Source organism: Besnoitia besnoiti, chromosome IX (assembly GCF_002563875.1).
Source record: "Besnoitia besnoiti strain Bb-Ger1 chromosome IX, whole genome shotgun sequence".
Lineage (NCBI taxonomy): Eukaryota > Apicomplexa > Conoidasida > Eucoccidiorida > Sarcocystidae > Besnoitia > Besnoitia besnoiti.
Window position 1 is genome coordinate 314,452 of NC_042364.1, and position 20,703 is coordinate 335,154.

General features: G+C 54.6%; 5 protein-coding genes across 5 annotated transcripts; 4 read left to right on the top strand and 1 right to left on the bottom strand.

Moving 5' to 3' along the window:
- Positions 1-1,295: 1,295 nt before the first annotated feature.
- BESB_012120 (uncharacterized protein) lies at positions 1,296-5,755 on the top strand (the record flags this gene model as incomplete). Its single annotated transcript, XM_029359942.1, has 2 exons — positions 1,296-1,444; positions 2,275-5,755. The coding sequence occupies 2 exons, from the start codon at positions 1,296-1,298 to the stop codon at positions 5,753-5,755; spliced, it is 3,630 nt and encodes a 1,209-aa protein (XP_029216609.1).
- A 1,254-nt stretch (positions 5,756-7,009) lies between these two features.
- Positions 7,010-8,088, bottom strand: BESB_012130 (uncharacterized protein; the record flags this gene model as incomplete). The annotated part of the gene is made up of 2 exons (XM_029359943.1): positions 7,010-7,171; positions 7,897-8,088. 2 exons carry the CDS (start codon positions 8,086-8,088, stop codon positions 7,010-7,012), a joined length of 354 nt encoding a protein of 117 aa, XP_029216610.1.
- A 2,940-nt stretch (positions 8,089-11,028) lies between these two features.
- BESB_012140 (uncharacterized protein) lies at positions 11,029-16,902 on the top strand (the record flags this gene model as incomplete). The annotated part of the gene is made up of 6 exons (XM_029359944.1): positions 11,029-11,274; positions 11,674-12,201; positions 12,371-12,832; positions 12,953-13,159; positions 13,534-13,725; positions 13,861-16,902. The coding sequence occupies 6 exons, from the start codon at positions 11,029-11,031 to the stop codon at positions 16,900-16,902; spliced, it is 4,677 nt and encodes a 1,558-aa protein (XP_029216611.1).
- A 766-nt stretch (positions 16,903-17,668) lies between these two features.
- On the top strand, positions 17,669-18,265 carry BESB_012150 (uncharacterized protein; the record flags this gene model as incomplete). Its single annotated transcript, XM_029359945.1, has 4 exons — positions 17,669-17,773; positions 17,829-17,891; positions 17,948-17,987; positions 18,189-18,265. 4 exons carry the CDS (start codon positions 17,669-17,671, stop codon positions 18,263-18,265), a joined length of 285 nt encoding a protein of 94 aa, XP_029216612.1.
- A 797-nt stretch (positions 18,266-19,062) lies between these two features.
- BESB_012160 (Ser/Thr phosphatase family protein) lies at positions 19,063-20,337 on the top strand (the record flags this gene model as incomplete). The annotated part of the gene is made up of 1 exon (XM_029359946.1): positions 19,063-20,337. One exon carries the CDS (start codon positions 19,063-19,065, stop codon positions 20,335-20,337), a length of 1,275 nt encoding a protein of 424 aa, XP_029216613.1.
- Positions 20,338-20,703: the final 366 nt, after the last annotated feature.

Below are 20,703 nucleotides of genomic sequence, written 5' to 3' on the forward strand. Positions count from 1 at the left end.
CACTGAGGACGCGTTGAGGCGGGGCCTAGTCGAACGCCGAAGTCGCGGGGGTTCTTGGAGTCGTTCGTTGGCAATCTTTGAAACCGGCGAATCTGTGCTGACTTGTGCACCTCAGTCTCCCCTGCAGCACCCAAGAAGGTCTCAGGGAATGCAGCGCGTCTGGAAAAGGGCGTTTTCGCCGCCAGCGCGTGATGCTTGGCGGGATCCCTTCTAGCCAAGGGCCGCCACCCGCGGGCAGCGGCACACCGTTTTTTTCCGTCTGCTCCCTTCAGGTAGCCATGAAAAAAAGTCCTCGGCCTCCGCGGGCTCTGGCCACGAGCCCCGGCGTTCCCTCTTCGCTCCCTCTGCGTTTTTCTGAGGAAAAGGGGCCTTTTTTTGCCGCGGCGCCGCATATGGAAGACCATGCTAGAGAATGGCCGTCGGCTCTCTTTCGAGTGAAGGACGCGGCAGACGGTACCAGGGGCGTCTCTTGCACCCAGTCGCGGCTGAACGGGACCGCGAGACGCGCCAGCCGTGCGACCCCGTCGGCTCGCTTTTCCTCCCCATCTCCGTTGCCTCAGAACTTGCCCTCTGCGTCGTCACCAGCCTCCCCTTTCTCTTCTGCCTCTCTGCATTCGCCAGAGGCTTCCATCTCCTGTGTGTCTGCCCTCTTTTCACGCCAGCTCCGAAGGGGCCCTGTGGGTGTTTCGTTCACAGCGTCTTCGTCGTTTTCCCGTGTCGGTGTGTCTCGATTCCATGCCGCATCCCGAAGGCGACTCTCCAGCGCGCAGGCGCGGCCTTCCGCCCTTGCCTCTTTTGCTAGGGTGGCCTCGCCACCGCCCTGCTCCTGGACTCTGGCACGCCCTCATTTTCCGTTGTCTTGTCATCTTCAACTCGAGTCTTTTCGCTCTTGGTGTCCGTCTCTGCGCTTTATATCCCGCCCCCCCTCTTCTTCCCCGTATTGGTCTTCTTGCGCCTGTCCAGCTGTCCGTTCTTCTCCCCCACTTGCTTCCCTCTCGCTTTCTCCTCTCTCGCTTTCTTTTCCCTCGCTCTCTGCATCTCCTCTGGAGGCTCCGTGTTGGCGGGCGCCCGCCGCGGTGCCTCCGCGGGGCGTTCCTTCGCGCGTCTTTGTTCCCTTTTCGTCTGATCTGAGCGTGTTTTGTCCTGCGCCTGCGCCGCGACTTCTGCGACACTTTGGCACGCAGGCACGGGCTAGCCGCGGCCGTCGGCGGCGGAAAAAGCGTGAGGAGGGCTTTCGCGAGAGTCGGCCGAGCAAGCGAAAGCAAGTGGAAGTCGAAAGAAAAGTGAAGAATCCCATGGAATTCGAGCAGAAACGAGATGGCATTGAGCTTGTGAAAAAGGGAGAAATTTACTTTCCCGAAAATGCCGACGCCCACAAACTAACAGTCCTCATCTGCGCGCTCAACAAGTTCGGATACGCCGCAGACCGCGATCTCCTCGCAAGGTAAATCAAGAAAGCACTTCGCCTACATATGCGCAGGCGCACAGCGTGTTGTTCCCTCGATAGTTGCGTGTCCTATGTGCGCGTTCGCTGAGCATACAACTCTGAAATTGTGTATACGGCGGCTGTGCGCCGTGGCTTCAAACGGAACTGTTTTTGTAACAGCGATGAGGGGAAGTGGCCTGATCTACCAATACCAAGCCTTCTGATGCGTCTTTTCTTGTGACAACTCTTGAGCAAAATCTCTGTCGAAAGGCAGCGGCCTCTCGCCATAATCAGTTTCCGATCTTACGCGTGGAGGTGCGGAGTTTCGTAGCGGCGTGTCAAAAAGTCGAGCGGTGCCTCCGCGCCATGCCGCGGCGCTATGCTTCTTCTGTTTGCTCCGTCGCTCACTCTCGTGTGCGTCTCTATCCATGTATATCTATCTAAATATATTTGTATATGTATACCTATATATCTCTATCTATCTCTATCCATCTATCTATATCTATCCATATCTATCTTCCTGTTTATCTATCTATCTATCTATCTATCTATCTATCTATCTATCTATCTATCTATCTATCTATCTATCTATCTATCTATCTATCTATCTATCTATCTATCTATCTATCTATCTATCTATCTATCTATCTATCTATCTATCTATCTATCTATCTATCTATCTATCTATCTATCTATCTATCTATCTATCTATCTATCTATCTATCTATCTATCTATCTATCTATCTATCTATCTATCTATCTATATCTGTATATCTATATCGGGCTCGATCTATATCTCTTTATCTGTGTATCTGTTTGTTTATCTGTCTGTCTGTGATTGTTTGCAGGTATGCAGAGCGGGCTCTGGCGCTGACGCCTTCTCTTTATCCGCGGCACGCGTCGCTTATTCTGAATGTTTTTGCGCGCCACCGCTTCGTTGACGAGGCTCTGCTGAGCGCGCTGGGCGACACGCTGGCCACTCGACTGCGGAATGCGAATGCGCAGGACCTCGCGCTGATTGCGAGTGCGTACGGGAATCTCGAGTATTTCCATCCTCTTCTGCTGAAGCGTCTAGGTGAAGAGATTCCGCACAAGCTTCCCCACTTTGAGCCGCAGCACGTAGTTGCCGTCGCCCACGCGTTCGCGAAGCTCGAGATCCAGGACTCGCTCTTCTTTGACGACGTCGCCGAGCAAACACTTCGCTTCATAGAGGACTTCGCCCCGCGGCCGACCGCGCTCATCGCAAACATTCTGGGCGCCCGCGTCCGCTACAGAAACCCCGCGTTTTGGCGTGAGCTCCTCAGCCACGCTTGGCACCTGCGCAAGAAGCTCGAGGCCAACGAGTTGATCATGATTGCCCACGGGGCCTCGGCAGTCGACGCGGCGATGGACGAGGAGTTTTTGAAGCTCATGACGCGCAGCGCCTGTGATCACTTTGGCACGCTGAGTCTGGCGGAGAAGGCGCAGGCGATCAACGCGTGCGCACGCGTGAAGTTCTACTCCCCCCAGCTGTTCGACTGCCTCGCAAACTGGCTCTCGGCGTGCCCAGAAGAACTCGAGAGACTCGAAGTCCCCTTCGTCTGCCAAGTCCTCCACGCGTGCGGCAGACTGCGCCACAACGACCCGCAACTCGTGACGCCGCTCTGCCGGCGGCTCGCGCAGACAGCTCTCAACTCTGCGCAGACGCCCCTGACGCCTCAGGTCATTGCCGTGTCTCTGCGCGCCCTCTGCAGGCTCGGCCGCGGGCGGGGGGCGCCTCGCCTCGCGGCCGCGAGCGCGTTGCATGAAGACACGCGGCCGTTGAGGCTATCGTCTGGGGCACGCGCTTCAGGAGCGTCAGCTGCTTCGTCGCTTTCTCAGTTTGCTTTGGCGCAGGCAGAGCCTGCGCCGGGCGCAGGCTCCTTCCTCGCGCGTGGCGACGGGGGGCGGTTTGTGGGGGGACAGGGCGAGCCTGTCTCCGAAGAGGACTGGCGTGTCCAGCAAGAACTGGTCGCGCTCCTCACGCAGGAGGTGCCCAGGCAGCTCGGCGGCTTCACCCCGCAGGGGCTGTGCGAGTCGCTGGACGCGCTCTCCGCGTTGGGCGTCGACAATGCGATGCTGTACTACTGCATCAGCCAGGAGCTCGGCGGCAAGAGACTTTGGCCGGCGCTCTCTGTCCCAGGGCTGCTGGCAATTCTTCGCGCTTTCTCGCGACGCGGCGCCAAGGGCGACGTCCCGCTCGTCCGACGCTGTCTCACCCGCCTGCGCGCCGCCATTGAAACCATGGACGCGGGCGAGTGTCTCTCCACGAGGCAGGCGCTGGAGAAGCTCTGCTTGGACATCGTGGCCGCCGACGTAGCCGCCCTGCAAGGGCGAGGGGGGCGGCATGGCGCTGCTTTGCTGGTGCACGCGAACGGAGGCAGAACTGGGATCTCGCCTGCACAGAGCGCTAGCGAGCTGCTCTCTGTGCAGGACGGACAACTCCGACTCTCCGGGGGAGCAGCTGCCGGCGACGACTCGGCGGCCGTCGAGGCGCCAGGCATCGATGCGCTCCTCCTGGCGAGCAAGAGAGATGATCCTCGGCTGAGGCACCTTCGCTCGCTCGTCGCCGCTGTCGACAAGCGACAGCAGACAGTGAATCAGTTTTCGCGGCTTCCAGAAGAGCGGCCTCTCGCCTTTGCGTCCCGTAGTCCGCATTTGCCACACACAGATACGAGGCGCCGTCGATCCGAAGAGGCCGAGGACCGCATTCGCACGTGGGGGGGAGCTGCCGCACGCGCGCTTGCGGCAGCGGAGGCAGTCGAGGCAGAACAGGCAGAAGCAGCGGCTCTGTTCGGCGCGCGGTGGCACGCAGAAACGTTTCCGACGGATGCGAGCGCGGCGGACAGCGGCGAGCCTGTGCTGGGGGCTGCCAGCGACGCCCTCCTCGACGGCGGCGACAGCGAGGGAGGTCAGCTGTTACATCGAGGGGCAGAACTCGGGGAAACGGAAGAAAGCGCGAGACGAAAGCGAGACGGGCGCTCGCAGACAGAGTGGATGAGCAGCGAGCTGCCAAGTCACCAGGGTCACGATGGAACTCGCGAACACGTTTCACTCCAGGCGATCACGACGAGTGACCAGAATGAGGAGCGAGGGCCGAGCCGGTGGTCTGCGCGAGCTCTCTCGCCCAGCGACCAAATCTCCGTCTTGAGGGTGGCAAACCCAGGGAAGAAAGACTGGGTGAAGGATATTCAACCGCGGGGGGCGAGCGACAGGATCACGCAAACCAGGTCTGAGCCGCGTGCGTACGCCACGACAGGTGACTCTCTTGACGACATTGTGTCTCGGTTGCACGGCGCTGAAAAGCGCGGCCGCCGCGAGTCAGGGGAAGCCTCCTCTGTGCGGCACTCCGGGAGTGAACATCCCCGCCGGGGGCAAGTGGATTCTGCCAGGTCGGAGGAAGGCAAAAACAGCGCAGAGGAAGGAGTGAGACCCGAGGCAAGGCGGCTCACTCTCAAAGACCTGCTGAGCGGTTCGCACTGCGAGACAGGCGACTTAAAGTTCAACTGGAGCGAGCCTGAAGAGAGAGACACCGACTTGCCGCGAGGTCTTCGGCAGGCTAGCAAGTGTGAAGGGATCGAGGAAACGAACTGGGATGGTGACGCATCACCAGGGGAGCAGACGCTGCTGTCTGCGTGTTCAGGCGAAGGGACAGTAGAAGAGGAAAGCGAGCAATCGCTTCGGGGCCGAGGGAGAAGACGACGACGGCAGGCTGCGGCGCCTTCTCCAGCATTACAGGACGAAGTTGAGGGGAGGCTGAAGAGACGTCCTGGGCAGGCAGAGAACCTGGAGGAGTTGCAGGCGCAGTGGCGCAGTCTCTACCTTGGGCGGGATGCGGGAAGGCCGCATCCGACGGTGGACGACGAGGCGTGCGCAAGGTCGCTGTTTCCGGTTTCAGGGCGTGACGCGAGAGCAGTGACGATTGGCGGTTCTAGAGAGATGGGCGACTCCAGTGGCATGCGTTCTGCGTCTCCAGCCTCAAAGCCGAGCGAACTTGCGGACGCCCCTTCCTCCCGGCAACGCGTGTCGTCTAGCGCCGTGATGATGAGAGGACGCGAAACCGTTGACGGCACGGGGTTGATTATTCGAAACTGCAGGATGCAGCAGAAAGCCGCGCAAGAAGGCGGTTTTGAGGTTGGCTACGAGGATCTCGGGGACCTATTCAGCGGAAGCGCGGCGGGGATCGCTTCGGCAGAAAGACACCAGCGAGGAGGGGGCGCTAAAAGCGATGAGTTCAGGACGGGAAACGGAGAGGAGCTTTCGCCGCGCGGTTGCGGGGGGCGAAAGCGTAAAAGGAGACTGGCGGTATGACAGACGCTTAGAGACACGGGACTGGATGATGTGTGCGAATAGAACGGCTAACAGCACTAGTATCCGGCCGGCGCGATGCCAAGTTAACTAAACGAACTAGCAATATCGACGTCGCGCCACACGGCCTGCTGTCTCTGGCTCCGCCGGCGCCAGCGCACCCGAGCCGCGTGCTGGCCCGTGCTCAGTGAGGCAATCCAGGCTGGCTGTCAACGACGTAAGAGGGATGCATTCCTGCGTATTATCAGACCATTTCACCCTGTACTGCAGTTCCTATTGGTGCTCCGAAATTCGTCGCAGTGGCTTCACCCAAATGTGGGACCTAAGCATATGCGACATGGAAAACGGGGACGCTTCTTTTCGAATCCACTGCCAAGTAGCAAGAAGTTTGCATCCCACGTGTACGTACACGCGCATACTGCGCATGGTGAGTTCTGGGATAACATAGGTTGGCGGTGTGTTGGCAGCAAGAGGATTCTTGAGTTACCAACGCTGCTTCTAGTCGCAAACCTGAAAGGCACATATGCGCTACTGTGTATCCTCAAAAAACTGTAGGGGGCGTGGTGTGGCGACACCAAACGAGTGCTTTCTGCCAGTAAAGCGCCACTGTGCAGAGGTGAACATATTGTGCCGAGATTCCATGGGCGATCCAGCGTTCAGAACTCGTATTGGAGTACCATTTGTGCAATTTCCTGTAGCTGTCCCCTACCACCTTGCCTCCTTTTGATGCCAGGGTACCTCGGAGACAGCTGGCATACAGTCACAGACTCATCAAGCAGAAGGCACACTCCTGAGGTGCTGACACTGGCCTACTGTATGGGGAACGCGGTGCTGTCTACAGCGTCGCTCGCACCGCCATAATGCGAGGGCAGCCACTACGTGAGGCCGCTCAACGGCTTCAAAGTTGCCTGATATAGTCATCTTACTAGTTGTCCAGCAAGCCGCTTTGCTTGTGAACATCACAACTGAACTCTGGCTGCTCTGACACAGCCCTCGAGCCCGCCGCACGCGAAGCCAAAGGTCTCGTTGGCGAAAGATGGATCATCAAAAAAGCATCGCATCGCTCCCGGAGAAAGTTACTCGTGTGTCTCGCATGCGACCCCGGATTGAATTCGCAAGGTGCGTGCGAGACCTCCCCGCCGATAGAACGGGGGCCCCGTCAGACCACAAGAATAGAACGAGCTCGGAGCAGTATAAAAAGAGACTGTATTACTAGCAGCGCTCACAAAAAACAGTCACAGACATATTGACCACGTTTCACTTGAGGTAAACAATGTGATCCGTGTGGTAGAGGTTCGCCACTACACCCTGGCGAAGCAAGAGCTCACAATGGCCTTGCATGTGTAGTTTAAATCGGTTCACCTCCTCGGCAGTTGCACAGGGCAGTCGGTCTTGCATGTCCCGGAAGTCTTCACGGGCCTATAAAGAACGAAAAGAAAACAAAGCAGCAATCCCCTCTGCCCGCTACGGCTCACCAAAGAAGTTGCGCGGCGAAAACAGGGCCTCCGGCACACTTTCACTTGCTGGCCGGTGGAACAAGCTCGAAAGCCAGGGGAAACATGCCTTCGTGTTTCTCCTGTGTGGAATAGCGAGAAGCGCACCCATTCGGCACGCGCAATAATTTGCTATATATCTTTGTCAGGAACCTCGGGCACAACGAAGCGGCAGATGGCAGCCCCTGCTCAGGCTAAGGTGAAGTAATATGGTGTTCTTAAAGTCCCAATGCACTGCCTTGAGTTTGTACACTACAACACAACTCCCACTCAGCACAGGTTTGACCAAGAGCATGTGGATTAGAGCAAAGCAATTCGATCTACCAAGAAGATTCTACAAAACAACTGCGAGGTTATGCTCGCGGCACCGCGAGTGAGTTTAAGCTTTGAGCAGGCATGCACGCTAGCAGACGAGGCACAGCCATCGTGCGAAACCAGCCTGCTACCGCTGCCAAAGCTGCTACAAAAACTGGATCTAAGGTACGCACTGACATGTTACCGTTTTGTGCAATTCCCGTCAGTAAGGAGCCGCACATATACCAGACAGACTTTTGTTGTCCGGCTCGTTACAGCACGGCACAGAACCCCAAGAAGGTGCATCTATCGACTAATGACCCCTCTGATCAATAAAAGAGTACAAGCGTTACTCACCCGCCTCAAAAAATATTCCTTGAACATCGGAGACTTGAATTTGCCCGCGGCGCGCCTCACATGCCTGTACAGGCTGCAAAGCTGCGATCTGACGGTACCATTTGCTGAGCCACCGCCTGCCATGACATGAGAAGGGGCAGTCGTGTGGAACAAAGCGGCGCGTGACGCTCCGAAAAGAAAAGGAAGCTTCATCGACACAAAAAGGTGGGCTGTTTGTGGTAGTAGGAGCACGAATTTCAACAAAGTTGGAGGAGCAAAGCGAAACGAGGGCCACAGCCCAGAATAAAGGAGAATCGGCGCCCGCTCAAAAGGACGTAAACAATAATGTATTATGAAAATACACAACCATTCGCATAATCAAAGGCGCCATACTTTGGTCTGAAATAAAAATGGTGCAGTGGTGAGGCGTACAAAGTTCCATGTCATGCGAGCGGGTTGCATGTCGAGCATCGGGACTGTGTCCGCCGCATGCGGCGGCGTGCCTGAGCTGTCTCCAACATCGCGTAGCAATCCACTCCGGCAAAGCAGGTATTCAGTTTCTCCTTTCGCTCGAACGTTCGCTGGCGACAGGGCTGATACCTGTTCTGTCACCCTTTTAGCTCCTCGCTGTGAGGGAAGCGGTCGATGGCGGCGACCGTACCGCCGGGTGCGAGGCCGCAAGGCGCTTAGAGGGGGTCGTATGGTGGCTGCGTCAAGTTAGTGTAGTTAGTTCATTCACGTGCTGACTTTTTTTGGCATACAAGATAGACTCCCATGCGAGGGTGAGCTTCGAATGCATAGTAACGTCGGCTTGTAAGAAGTCCTCGTGCGCACCGAGGGGAACACTAAGAACCTATCCGTCCCCTGCACGATACATGCATGCCCCGAAGAACGTGGACCAAAGAGACACGTGAGCTGTAAGAACTAGTAATATCAAATGACAGTGCCAAGTAATTCTTCCTTTTGAGCATCTCCCGTAGTCCGTCTAGGCTTGGCTGTATGTGGCAACACTAGAACTACTGTGCTGTATGGCACTGGGACACGATTCGCAAACTTTGATGCCCAGATCTCTAATATCTTCCAGGTTGATTTTTTTCTGAATGGGATTGCGGAAGTAATGGCGATGAGGCCTACCCAGTGCCCCTCCACTTATTAGATGGTCATTCTCTTGTATGGGAATCTCTGTACTCGCTACAGGATGAGTGAAAAGTGTGTATGTCGGGAGGACGCTCGTAAGCCGCACAACATGGACATATGTATGATTTACTCTCAAAGTAGTGTGCAAGCTGTGCAATCCATGCATCCTTCGTTAGCGGGCTTACAAGCTGCGAAGCGTGAGGAAAGCTCGTTACATTTTTAGTGCGTACCTTGGCAGTTAGCGCACGAAAAAACACTATATCAAGTTGAATTGGTGGTCCCTACCGAGAAGTAACCGTCACCCTGCAGAGGCCTAGCTACTGAAAAGCACCATGCTCTTCGAGTGGTTGCTGCCTGTGACAAGGATACTCTGTTGAGGTAACCTCCCTCGCCCACGATTGCCGTACATCTGAGGACAAGTTGCCCACATTGATAAGATAGGGCTCCATTCGATGCCCCTTGAAAAAGCATCGCCCTGCCTATGTTCGCTTATATTTCTTAACTGCGTGGGGGCACGCCAACGACTGGGGAAGCGATCACTAGGAGGCTTGTGTGTGTTTCTGTTTCGACTGTAGCAACCCACTCGGTGCCCGCACTCGACAGTCTAGTGGGGGCGATTAGCGCTCATTTCGGTTTCGTCAATACCTCTTCTCGGGGGCCTTCTTTCATGCTGACGCTAAGCACACCGCTGGGCTCGCTCATTTGAGGAACGTACTAGCGCACTCGCTGAGAGGCACACGGCCACGCGAATGGGACACCGACATCGTCCTCGTTGATCGACCTTCCCCGGCACCGCGGATACAGAACCACAGCCTAGTGGGGGCATCCTCGGCAGTAATTTAGTCATTCATGGGCCGGTACGTTTTGCCACACCAGCTGGTATTCTTGTTAATCTACCTGCTTGCTCGCGTCGTACGCTGAATTGCATCATGGGCGTGCGTCAATCACACACGACGGACTGGAGAGTTTGCACTACGCCGCAAGTAAGACAGCTTGCACATTTGTACGACGCAATTTGACTTATGTCATTCGGTGACCATCAGTTGATTCGGCAAGCAAGCTGTAAGAGAGAACTTTTCTTTCGCTGCTAACGATCCGGGTCGTTTCACCCAGGCCTGCTGCACTCAGAAGTGGCCCAGTAAGTACCGAACCATAAATTGATGTCCAGCCTGCTCTGTGGAGTCTATATCTTCTAGCAAGCAATGAGTCATCTTCTGGAGTACAAATCCGTTAGCCCGACACGGGGGGAAACAAGCTGCTCAGCGACATGTTCGTTTCGGCGTGCGGTCTCACGAAACCTCCGCCGGCGCCGGACCCATATGGAGATATCCGGCGCGTTGAGATATCTTGTGGCTTCCCGCCACACAAAGAGCTACCCTAGGGTCTTTGTATCGTATTAACGGCGTGCTAGTATGAAGATTCACCACTATCACGGCTGCACGAGGTCCCTGTTGGCTGGCTGAACATGTGGGCTCCCCACAAATGATCAGTAGCATGTTATTTCACTCAATTCTTTCACTCGGTGTATTGCGCTTGAGTGAACTTTATGTTGCTTGAACAGCACTGCAGCCACCGTTTGTTTCAGTGCCACAATGCTCTTCGCCTCCCCACTCCACCGCCGCTACTGCGTTGCAGCAGCTAGTTCGCTTGTCTGAAGCACAGACTGTCAAGCGGGCTCGCGGCTGAAGTTTTCTGTGAATAAGGTGCTGCCGGTGATCGAAGTTTTCTCCTACTCAGATTGTATTATTTTTGCTCTCCAATAGCAAGCGCAGCTCTTCATGGCTAAAATTTCGCATCTTTAACCGCACTGGAACTAGCCATACATTTCCATGTTTCTGGACCGCACGAAGTCTGCAGCGGCAAGCACACTGCAAAGCCGTCATCTTTCCAGCCATCTATGTGGTGCTTGTCTCAAGTGTTGCATATAAACACAGTGACTGTTGGAGCTGACTCGGCAAGATGCAAATGCTTTGTTGTACTGTGTGTGCTTGCTCCGTCCTTCCTCTCATTCTCTCAATGCTAGCGGTGGACCATGTATTAGCGAAAGCCCGTGAGGAGGTTGGCGCTGTAGACGTGAACAATAAGCAGAAGAGCACCCGAGTGGGCGGGTATCCTCCCGAGAAATGTGCAGAAAAGGTCGTGACCATTGAGGATATGTGCACCGATGTAGTTCATTTACAAGAACCTTACAGCTGCCCCAAGAAAGAGACAAAAGTGTCCTGCCGACCGGGAATCTTGCAGGTCCCCCGAGTGTGCCATCGAGTAAGCCTTCGAACAGCATTCTCCAGGGCTCCATGTTTATATACGTGAGGCGTTCTTTGCGGTAACTGCGAATCACGCGTGGGGACTAAGTACTGCGGAGCGTATGCAGAGTATGCATTTATTCCCTTGTGATCAGTGCATTTGTCTCCCGTAGCGCTGTATCCTACAAGCTGCAAAGTGCTCCTACGACACAACGATGTCTTCCGATGGGGCTCCGAAACATGCTCGTTGCCTGTGAAAATTGCTCCTTCCACTGCAATGGGAGTGCAAGCCTGTCCGCGTGCCATTGGTGCGATCTTTTTCTAATGTAGCAGATGCTACAGAGTCTAAACAGGGGGCGGACAAAGTTTGACGTACGCGTGTGCTGTATGGTGGGTGGCTGTGTGTTTGTGTTGTTAGGTTGGTGTTCGCTGGGTCGAGAAATCATGCAACTTGATCGACTATGAGCTCAAATGCAATAAGCGTCTGGTCGACTTGCCTGGAAAGTGCACGAAGGAATGGATGATTCAACAGCCGTACCCTTGCGCATTGACATCCACCGAAGAGGAATGCAGTGTCCAACGCATTGAAGTTCCGGACCAGTGCAGTAGGACCACACTGAAGCCGTTATCCTTTGAGTGCGTGAAGGAAACCTTGGAGACGTACTGTGAGGGACAGATGGATTTTATTGGACTACCACAAGGGAATTTCCACCGTCAGTCAAGAGACAGGGAAACTCAGAAAAAGCTTCCTCCCAAAGTCATTCGCAAGCTGGCAGAGCCGCGCACTCCCGGCGACGATGATATCAGTGAATTCTCCGGGACTCATGGTGAACCGTCTTTATGCAAAAAGGCTTCCAGGAGGCACGTCCCATACTCGTGTTCACGCCCCGGGATGAAGCAACAATGCAAGGTCGTGAAGCAGAAGCGGGCGTACCAATGCATCAAGGTGGGTGAAGCACCTATTTCACTAAGTATTGCTGTACTTTTCCAGTATTAGCATAGCTCCAAACAAGAATTAGACAAAGGTTCAAGAGCACGGCGCAATCAGCATTTCTGCGTAGAATATATCTTCTGTCACCGCCCCACGTCTAGCCTGCTGTGAGCCATGTCAACAGGAAGAACAGGAAGTCAGCGAGTTCGATTGCTCGTACACTGAGATGAAACTCAACTGCTCGGGCGTCGAGCTTCTTGCAGCAGGGCGGGGTCGTAGCGAAATTACCTCCTCAGCACTGGTTTCTGCCGGACTAGCATCAGCTGTTGAAGCCGGCGAAAATTCGAGGGAAGCCGGTACACTGCCGCCATCTGGGCAGACCCAGTCTAGTACTAAAGAAGAAAGCTTTCTCTTGCAGAACGTGGTGGCGACAGACCGACACAATCAGCGACGGCGTCTTCGGAAAACCACCAGAGCAGCAGACCCTTTGCAACACATTCCTCCAGGTTGTGTAGAGGAGGAAGTGCGGGTTCAGAAGACGTGCAAGGGCACCACACTAAAGAAGGCAGAAAGACAATGCGAATCCGATGAGGACGAGGAGGTGTGTGAGACAATCAGGGACGATACACCCGGCATATGTTACACGGTAAGATTTGCTGGCATTCTCTCTGCTAGTAGTTTCTTTTGTTGAGCGGCACTGCGTCAAAGTAGCGGCGAGATGTTGGGGGTTTGCTGTTTTCTAACATGAATGCCTGAGTGCTTCCAGGTCGAGGAGTTCGACGAGGTATATAGTTGCCCTCCGGAACCTGAACTGCGCCAGCTCGTCCCAGCAAACTGCAAGACGCGGTCGGTTAAAAGAAAAGAAATCTGCACAAAGACTTTGCCATTTACCGAAGACTTCACCTGCGAGGCGCAGGTGCCTGTTACCACATGTTCGCCTGTTACAAAAATCGACGCCACAACCTGCTACCGCGTACGTCAGGTTTTATTTCATTGGGACGTAGTCCCGCGCCAGCCAATCGATAGAACAAGACGAGGGTAACAGGAGATATTCCCAGCGGTCCGCCTCACTCGCTTGCCGGGAGTTGCAGATGACGGCGCTTCAAGGTGCCCGGCCCCTTGCCGATAGTCCTTGCCCGCACTGAAATGGGTTTTCCAAGCCATCTCGTGAAAAGTTGGGGCGCAATGGGAGGAAGGCAACTTTCTGCCCTGTTCCTCGAGCAAGCGTGCGAGATACGATGACTGTGATGTAAGAGCGTTGTTGCTGGTTTTAGATGTGGAGGGCAGGTAGTACACCGACTTAGCCTGCAGACGTGTTTTTGATGAGAGGTCTGCTTACCTTTCTAGACGGCTCAAAAGACAATGGAGTACTCTTGCTTGAAGCCAACGGAGGTCGAGGAGTGTATGCCCGTTCCTGTATACCGTGCCGGGAAGTGTTTCGAGCAAGAAGAGTACAAGCAGGCCTACGAGTGTACGGAGACAAAAGTTCGACAGAAATGTGAACAACTAGAAAAGGAAGTGGCATCCCATTGTTTCAAGGTGAGGAATACCTCCTCTGCTGAGTAAGGAAAAAACAGGGCAAAATCCAACTACTCCTTCGTTCTTCGAATTGCACGCGTACCTGCTAGACATCTGTATGCGTACTCGTCGTACGCCTGCCAACTGTTTTCTCAGGGAGTGAAGCAGAAGATTACTTATCCTTGCCGGAAGGCTACTACAGAGAGGGTCTGTTCAGGACGAGAAACTGAGGAAAGGCTTGGAAGACAGGCTGGGGCAGACCATTCTTCCCCTCCTCCGAATGAAAAACACGGCGCTCCGCATACTTCAGTTCATGCGCAACAAGTCACAGATTCACAGCTCACTGATCGCCGCGCTCGAAGCTCCCCTATTTCTTCCAGCGACGCCGCTGCCCAGCAGGCAGCCTTAGCAGCGCTCCGTCTGGCTCACGCAGCTGCAGCAGGGTTACCCTCACCCCCCGAACGGCCTCCAGAGTCTGACGTCCAAGCGTCTTCCTCTGTTGTTATAAAGGACGAGCATCCCGCTGAAGGCACTCGTCATATTAATGTTACATCCAAAGCGCGACGCTTGCTTCCGGCTTTCAAACCCTGGGGTTTGAAGAGCAAAAACGATCCTCCGTACTCCTCCGTTACTGTTCATTTACCTGTGCCACCACCGCCGCCCGGAGGAGTATATCTGGGTCCTCGTGCTTACGCGATCAACGAATTGAACAGGCAGGCAGCACTAGGATTTGCTGATGTTGCAGGCGAGTATGTAGAGGACGTGCGTCTGCCTCCCGCTCACATTGTGGAATTCAACGACACTGGCAATCAGCATCGCAAATACTTTCTCAAGAACCCTAGTACAATCCTGCCTCCGGTGCCTCCGCAACCGCTACCAGGCGACGCGTTCTACTCCCTCTCCTCGCGTGAAAAGGAGAACTCTCACGACGGCGTCTTGTTTGAACAGCCTGTACGAGGGGGGTACAACGGCAGCCCTCAAGTGGGCGCTGAAGGGTTCCCCATCCCGTTAGAACCATTAGTTCCTGGCTCTCCTGTGCCATCTCTGCTCACCGACGTTAGTGCAGCCTCTCCCACCTCGATTAGCAACTTGCCAGCACCTGTCCGACCACCTCTCGCTCAACCAAGGGCAGCTCCAATCCCAGAGCTGCACGATGGCCATATGTGGCACCATGCTCAGCCAGCATCTCACGGTCATGAAGGAGGCAGCACTCCATCGCAATTTGAATCTGTTCCGGAGCTACCACAGCAAGCGCATCATTTCCAGAACTCAATACCAGATTTTCAATATGGCGGCCTGAATCAAGGTGGTCCGCAGATCGTGGATGGAGCGGGTATGACCGACGAATTCTCTGCGTTGGAAGCAGCGCTTGTGGAACTACCGGGGCAAAATCCTGCAGCCCCAGAAGCCGCGTATCATCATCACCCCCATGCAAATAGCTCTGCAGTCCCCATGGGCAGCACCGTTCCCCACCTTTCAACGCGTGGCGCTGTCCCACCGTTCAACAGTGGAAATGCGTGGTACGAAAGGAGTGGAGTATCAGCGCGGCCGTCCAAGCATGACGTCCAGCCTAAAATCGTGGTGGGCGGCCCTGCACCCAATGCTGCAGTTGTGCCTAACTATGAAGTCATGCCACCGCTGCACCGAATACAGCAGTTGACAGAAGAGGTCCACAACCTGGTGCAGCTCCAGCGAACCCAAAGGGGCTTTCTCACAGATCAGCAACGGCAACTACTGGAGGAAATAATACGCGAACTCGAATTGTTGGCAGGCAGCGGTGCGTTCTCTTGGAAGCAGCCAAACCAACATCAATCCGTAACAATACCGGCAGCGACGGAGACCCTTCTCCAGGGCGAGGTTACAGTAGCACACCCCAAAGAAGAAATGGGGGAAGAAAACATTGATTCTGTGCAGCCCAATCGTAGCCAAAGTCCTTTCGAGGCATCAAAGAGTGGAGCGACAGCGCCTACAACAGATGTGCAGTCGGACAAGTTACGGGAACTGCTGGAGTCCCTGTTGGCCGAGCTGCGGAGCGAACAGACCAGCTTGACTACAGAGATCAACCAAGCTAGCGCGGATGGTGACTTACATGAGAGTCTTACTCAGGAGCTCAAGTTCATCAAAGAAGATATTGGAATTGTTGAAGACGGCCTTTCGCGTCTTGATTCCGGGGAGCTCTCAAAAGAGGAGATGCAGAGCCTGTGGCAGTTTCTCCTTGGCGACGATGTACCACATACGGCAGACGCAGAGACAGATGCAACGGTAGAAAAGAAGGGGAAGGAGACAAGCTACGTGTATGAGACACAGCGTCAGCATCACTCGATCGCATCGGAGGCCATGACCATCACACCAAACCCGGATTACGGGCGTTCCGTTCCGCAGGGGGCGCGCACGCACGCATTTATACCTACGTCCCCAGAGGATGTCGCCGGCTCTATGGCTTTGGCTGCAGCTGCGGCTGTACTTCATAATGCAATGGCTGTGAGTTTCACTGCCCCAGTGCCGGTTGTCCACCACCCGCCGCAGCCTCCAATCGCCTCGCCGGTCAGCGCCAGAGAAGCGTTAATAGCAGCCGTCCTTGACGGAGCCTTCGAGATAAAGGCCCACATACTCAAAGCAATGCACACTCTCCAGCACCTCATAGACACCACAGACATGCCAGTAGACCGAGAAAGAGAAGCACGGTATCTCTTGGAGGGGCTGAAACGTGATTTGGGGAAGATGCACAATATCGTCGATCGAGCGAGCACTGGCGAGCTCTCCACGGCTGATTTACAATATATTTCAGTCCAGCTGGAGGCCGTTCGACAGAAAGCTGAGGGCAGTGCGGCAATGCAAGAAAGGGGAGCCTCAGCACCGCTGTCCAGCCTTCCGTCTACAACAGGGTCAGCCGATCTGCCACCTACCGGCGAGTCGCTTGGCCGACCCGGGGAAGAATATTCGTCCGATCCATCTGGACCCGACGGAACGGGCGACCCAGGGAATGCTGTGGGAACCATCCCCCTTGTACCTCACGCTGGAATGGCTGTTTTTGAACCAGACGTTTCCGGATCGTCGCCTAAAAAAAACAGAGATTCGACAACACCCCAAGCTCGCACGAACGTCTACATTACAATCAACATCGACGAGACTGGCAACGTCACTTCAGAAAGGCGGCAGGGGAGGAGGCTCAGCAAAGGCATGCTTCCATGTGAGTGACCTCTGCAACAGATCACCCATTCCGTTATGCTGAAGACCTCACTGAGAGCACCCGAAATTGCAAATTTCTGTTGTACGTTTCAATGGCGAGTGTACCATGAACCTGAACAAATGTAATGTGCGTACAACGACTATTTGTAGTATTGTGCACTCCTGATCGCTCATTCGCTCCATCAATTTCCGGATAACTCCAGATAGTCATCTGCTGAGTTGTAAACTTGCATGACCATGTGGCAAGCGAGCGCTCCCTCCCGTCTCCGGAGTTGGTCATGGGTTTTTTTTCCCGCCTCTTGCTTTTTTCTGCCCGAGGTGCAGCCGCAATCACGCTACAGGTTAAAAAGAAACTGGACAGCGCCTTCTATCATATTTGAAGATATAATCCCTGTCTGCTGTAGCGATTGAGACGACGGTTCTCCGTCCGTGGCCGAGGTACTGCACCCTCCCCACACTGTCCCGCGGCTCTGTGTATTTGCGTGCATATCCATGATACACGGCAAGGTTGCCCCGTGGCAACCCTCGCAGTGGGCCAGTCGCACTCTGTCGGTAACTATTAGCAGAAGGCCGTATAAATCAGAGTGTCAACTCATCACCTGCTCACACAAGCGTGCTCGCTCTTTAGCAATAATAACGCCGCCCAGGTGTACCTACATTGGAGTCAACACATCGTAGTTACGGCTACGCGTGAGTCTTCGGGGACGATAGCAGCTTCCTTCCGGTAGAACTGCGCAATGCTGAGACACCAACGGTCAGAGTCGGCGCCATCAAAATGACGTCAGCACGGTCTTGCATCGGTTTGTGCATGACCGCCGCACTGTGCGGAACTGCATTCTTCTGCGCCGGAGAGGAGCTAAACCAGATGCCACTCGGGCCCGTAAGGAGTTTGCCCAGTTCGGATCAGAAGTGCGAACCGCTCTGCGTGACTTCAGGGGGGGGCTACTGCCTTGCTGTCCGCATTTGAGGGCCAGTCGGACTTTAAGATTCGCATTCATGTGAGCACAGCTACAACGCAGAGGTGCCGTAGGACTACCGCATAGAAGCGTATCAGGCCCCCGAAGAAGACACCGAGGATGTCTTAGAATCTTTGGGTATGTAGAAGTACGAAGACTTACCGCAACACCCTTGAAGTCTATGTCTTCAAATGCAGACTCACTCCTGAGGATTGAACAAGCGGAAAGACGAGCTGAAGAAGAGGACTATGTGTCTGAGAAGCAACGGCTCCTAAATATTCAGAAAAATCGCATCCGGTAGGGAAGTACGCTTCATTCTCGCACTACGCCTTGGTGAAGAGCTGTGCGCATGTAGCGATATCGTCCAGGCAGCATTTGAACCTATACACGCAATGGTCCGTTCGGTTTTCTGCTAAATTATATAGCCCCTGCCCATGGTGAACTGGCGCTTTAGATTCCAAACCCGGTCAAGGCAGAAGTTGAAAGAAGTGAGCAGACTCCTCTCGGAGTATGCGTATGCGTCCGTGGCTCTTACTGATGAATGCGTGTGCAGCGTTACGAGGCGGGCAAGGCAGCACTCTGCGATTCAAGCAGGAGGATAACTCTTCAGACCAGCACATCAATGATCCTGGGTTCAGCACGGGAGAAAAAGAAATTGTTGACGGCCCTGTTCGCTGAAGTGGTGAGGCGGAATAAGGTGTTAGTGGTAGGAAGGCCGGGGATACGGGTGTCTTCTTGCCGGACAGCCACTATGGTGCATGCAAGCAAGCTTCCCATCAGGTGCTGTCACTTGAGCAAATGCAGCTCTAGTCTTGCGCCACTGAACTGTATCATCTCTTTTGACTATGATAAAGATTTGCATTTGGTCGATGTCACGGCCAGAACAGTCTTTGACTAATTATTGTGAGCATTGTCTTCATCCTAAGACATCGCCGCTTCAAGGGTGCATCTGGACGAGGTCCCTCGCGGCGGCCAGGAGTCACTGTGTGTGGAGCTGTGGTGAGGTGGCAGGCCGATTTGCCTGCTGTGGCTGAAACAAATGAATAATGTAACTTATTGGCTTCGGCATTTCTTCTGTGGTCGGCAGGACGTTTGGTTGCACAGTATATAGAGTATTGACGAGCCGGGTTTTTGGTGATTTTCTGCAGCGCCCCCGCGTGAGGCAACTAAGAAGCTGTGCACAGCGCAGCTTGTCTTCTATAATTTTCGAGACATGTTTTGCCGACCTTTCCTTCAGTCCTGGATGTCCAGGGATAATTCGTGTTCTGCACTGTCTCGCAGTGTGCGGCCGCGGTCGCCATGGCAGAAGATGTGTAGGCGGCCCGCCGCGGGGGCCACAGCAGCTGCCACGGGCCAAACCTGGAGAATGCGGGAGTTGTCCGTGCGAGATCAGGGCGGCATGAGTCTCAGTGCTTTCGTTCTCTTATTCTGCTTCACTTGTTTTACTCAATGCCCTGTGGTTGCCTTCACGTCTGAATCTCTTGACTTTCACTGGCCGGGTTCACGGATCGTGGCCATCGGCGATCTTCACGGGGACCTGGGGAATACAGTGTTATTGTTATACGGAGCTGGTGTGGTGGATGAAAACGGGGACTGGATTGGCGGCGACACCCTTCTGGTTCAAACTGGAGACATCGTAGATAGAGGCCCTGACGGAAAGCGTATATACGACTACTTTGCGCGTCTGTCTTCGCAGGCGAGGGAGCGTGGCGGCAAGGTTGTTCAGCTTCTTGGTAACCACGATGTCATGAATATTTGTGGAGATTTCAGATATGCACACCCTTCAGAGACAAAGGAGTTTGGAGGACCATCCGGGCGCCGTCGGCAGTTTATGGATGATGGAAGTTATGGCCGATTGCTTCGATCGTACCCAGCGGCCGTCAAGGTGGATGGAGTCGTCTTTTCCCATGCTGGTATTCCGAAGGAGTTTGCCGATATGGGACTTTTGAAACTTACAAACCAGCTTCACGAAGAACTAGCTGACGATTGCAAACTTCACAACACCCGTTTCTACAACGAGGTCACTGCGTTATCGCCGTCCAGTGATTTATTTGTGGCTGGCTCTCATGGACCTCTCTGGACCCGCGTTTTCTCCATGGGGGAGACGTCGAGGATTTGTGAGGAGCTTGACAATACCCTAGCGGCACTGGGGGCTGGAAAAATGGTTATCGGTCACACAGTGCAGGAATCTGGTAATATTGAAGCGTACTGCGATGGGAGGCTCCTCCTCATTGACACGGGAATCAGTAGGTACGTAGCTAATTCGCCCAGGATGCTTGAAATTCATGATGGAGCTTTCTATGAGTGGAAGGCCGATGTCGCGGAGCAGGGCAGCGGTGAGCCTCGAGTGCGGGCTAGCAAGCGTCGACTGAATGTGCCAGCGCTGAGGGAACAGCCTGACGCGGACAGCCCGCCACAACGCGGCGACGATGACACAGCGCGAGCACAAACTCCTCCGCCGGAGGGAGCTCGAAGCGATGAACTCTAACCCGCTGCAGTTGAATCTGAGTGCTCGTTTCCGCTGTGCGCGAGTTGCTGCGGTCTTGCTCCACTGGAGTTAAAAGACTCCTGTATGTGCGTTTTGCAACCATTGCGTGCTCAAGAGAACTTACGCAGGTTCTTACATCAATGACGATAATGACTAGTCTACGCACGTTGTGTGTGAGTGTATTGTGTGTCCCTTTGGACCCCTGTACGAGAGCCGCATGGATTCTCTGTTACTTGGGGAAACAGTCTCAGTACGCCGGAGCTCTCGAAGTAGAAAATCCGCGTATTCATCCCTTACGCTGTTCGAGAGACTGAGAGGAGACTCACGCGCACGCAGTTTTGTTTGCAGGGGTGGCGTTCCTGCCCC